The sequence below is a fragment of the Triticum dicoccoides genome, unplaced genomic scaffold (assembly GCF_002162155.2).
Source record: "Triticum dicoccoides isolate Atlit2015 ecotype Zavitan unplaced genomic scaffold, WEW_v2.0 scaffold30696, whole genome shotgun sequence".
NCBI lineage: Eukaryota > Viridiplantae > Streptophyta > Magnoliopsida > Poales > Poaceae > Triticum > Triticum dicoccoides.
Window position 1 is genome coordinate 1 of NW_021262011.1, and position 2,908 is coordinate 2,908.

At 38.7% G+C, this 2,908-nt stretch overlaps 1 protein-coding gene across 1 annotated transcript; it reads right to left on the bottom strand.

Moving 5' to 3' along the window:
* Window positions 1-351: 351 nt before the first annotated feature.
* Window positions 352-2,902, bottom strand: LOC119345818. The gene is made up of 6 exons (XM_037615690.1): window positions 2,360-2,902; window positions 2,107-2,277; window positions 1,943-2,026; window positions 1,807-1,866; window positions 829-1,726; window positions 352-729 (listed from the first exon to the last, which is right to left on the bottom strand). Exons 1-5 carry the CDS (start codon window positions 2,886-2,888, stop codon window positions 1,479-1,481), a joined length of 1,092 nt encoding a protein of 363 aa, XP_037471587.1. The 5' UTR covers window positions 2,889-2,902; the 3' UTR covers window positions 352-729; window positions 829-1,478.
* Between the last annotated feature and the right edge of the window lie 6 nt (window positions 2,903-2,908).

Here is a 2,908-nt window from a genome sequence, read left to right on the forward strand (position 1 = left end):
TGGGGGAGGTCAAATAGGAAAACGTTGAGAGGTGGGCACGTGGGCTACTTGCAACACATCTTATTTTTCGTTGCAATCTATTCGTTGTTATAGGTGGGTTGTTGGTATTTTGTATAGCTTTGGGTACTTGTGCTTGTTAGGGAGCTCAGCGGAGATGATTCTGTCGTACTGTTCTGAACATGTGTACTTGTATTTTCCGGTCATGATGAGCAAAAAGTGAGCATGGGGTAATCCCCTCTTTTGGAACTCTACGACATATGTATATGCCATAACCTTTCCAAGAATGGCCTTCTCAAATAGTTGCTTCTTCATTTCTTCTAGCTTCGCCCTGAAAACACGAACGACAATGTCTGGGCGATCTTGTGGTGTTTGTCCAAACTCTAGTTCACGTGTGATCTCTTCCCAATTGGGGTTGCAGGTCATTGTTAAGAATATGTCTGGCTTTCCATATTTTCTAACTAAAGCCATAGCATCCAGATATCGACGAAGTTTATCTATACCAAGGCCTTCTAGACAGCATTCAAGCCGGAGAACAGAACAGAATCAAGATCTCCATATTTTCTAACTAAAGCCATAGCTGTCTGGAGCTTTCAATCTTGATGTATGTATCTACAGCAAACTGTTGGAAAAGTCGTCCGCCATGCAATATTGGGTTGAATATGCTTGGTCGTGTATGGAATTTATAGCAGTAGTATTCTTTCATGGTTACCCACAACTCGTTAACCAAATCTGCGCAAAAATTGCAACATAATAAGTTAGTTGCATAAGTTTGTACTGTACCATATATGAAAATTTAATTTTGAATATAATAGTATATGAATTTTTTACCTGGGTCGTCGTCATTATTGATATTATCAGCACCAATATATTCCTCTTGTGTATTCTTCTTTGGGATTTTCCTATGCCAACCCAGTTCAGCTCTTGGAAAGAATAGAGGATACGACAATGGATCATAGCACCCGTAATATGATCGGTTGTTGTTCCCATGTAGTATTACACTCCTGTCATAAGTATATCTTCTTTTATTTCCTTCAATCCACACTGCAGCTACCTCCGAATTGATTGGTGCGTTGTATGTTCTCTGGTCCAATCTTTGGTCAAGGTTCAAGATGACTCTGTAGTCCTTAAGGTTTTGGGCTTGTCCCAAACTCCTAAACTGTTGAGAGTACGGGTTACCGCGTAGGATGTCAGTTATTATTCCAATCACATGCTTGTCTTGCTCGTACATTTCCTCGCGGCAACGACGATATCGATGCTCTAAGCTTGGATCATCGTCGTAGAAGTATAGCTCCAAATGCTTTGGATCTGAGTGACTATTACCAAATGAATGTATGTTGTGATAGATCTGACCATGAGCTCGAAAGGTGTAAATACCAGCTGTTCGCATGTCAGTTGTGTCTCTGTCAAGGTGACAGTATAGAGTAGTAAATGAGAAGTGTCCATTGAAAAATCTTATATTTTTTCGAAAATGTCTTGCATCAGTCGTTGCTTGTCCAAAGTCTCATGAGTTCAGGTGGTGTATCTGGACTGGCTAGTATCTGTCCTTTTCTGCAGCATAACCCCTTAGTCTCGTACTTGAATTTTTTTGCATGACATAATCTGCAATTTTCTTCCGGTTTGAGCACATGTGTATTTTTTGGTATGTTGCTGTAGACAAAATCATACGGATCAGGGTTGTGAATTTCTTCGTCTTCTCTGATTTCAACTTCCACTTCTCTGCCCCATTCTAGTATGGTTTGTAGCATAAAATTTTTAGTAAAGGAGAAATATAATGTTTTGAATCTATTTAAATTGTATTGAGCATACCTTCACTAGAGAACATGTATTCGTCCTCGTTTGTATCTTCAAATATGACTTCGTCATTACCTGTGTTGTAATCTTATATGTATAATATATATTTCTCTGTACTGCATAAGAATATATATGAAATTGATAACCTTACCATGATCCTCGTTGTGGATTGATTGTGTTGGTGCGTCCGCTTCTTGGATGGCTGCGTCTTTCTCACACATGACTTTATTATTTGCTGTGTAGATTTTTTTGATTTATAAAGATATGCATATAGTTCAAGTACTGTATAAAAGTATATGCAATTGATTATCATACCGCGAACATCATTGCAGAATGATTCTATTCGTGCATCTACTTCTTTGATTGTAGGAGACATTGAAGAGGGGATGTCTGGCCATAAAGCCACCTTATTGTGATCGCCATTGTATAATGTCTGTGTTGGGGTATCTGCTTCTTTCATGCTTGGAAACATTGATGAGGGGATGTCTGTCCACAATATATGGTTAGTTGTACAAGCACATGTATATTTACTTTGAATGCTAGTATTGTATCAAATTTAGATTTTTACCGTAAATCATTACTTGTGGTTGATGTAGAGGCTCTGTGTCATTGTTGCCGGTTTCCGTCATGGATGCATCTTCTTCTGATGATACTGAAACATTTTTCCTCCGTCTTGTCGTGAATTGTTTGTTACGGCGGTGCAGCAATGTTTGTCTTTCTCCTGGCGTGACATGCTTTCTGTGATTTACAGAAGGGGTAGAAATACTAACTTCTTGTTCAGTTGAGCTATATGCAGGGTTTTGCATCGCAATTGAGTCTTTGTTTGCTGTATTGCGCTTCAATTCATTTATATGTTCTATTCTAGCTTTCTTTTGGTCTGACTGCATATTTGCATATATCTGCCTATGCTGTGCACATATCTTTTCTTTCTTTTGTTGATAGGCTTCACGACGTCTTTTGAGTTTTTCCTGCTTTTCTCCATCAGTCATCTGTGCATTGAGCTCTGCTATTTTTTCTTTCTTTTGTTGATAGGCTTCACGATGTTTTTTGAGTTTTTGCTGCCTTTTATCATCGGTCATCTGTGCTTCATTGGTCATCTGTGCTTCATCGTTCATCT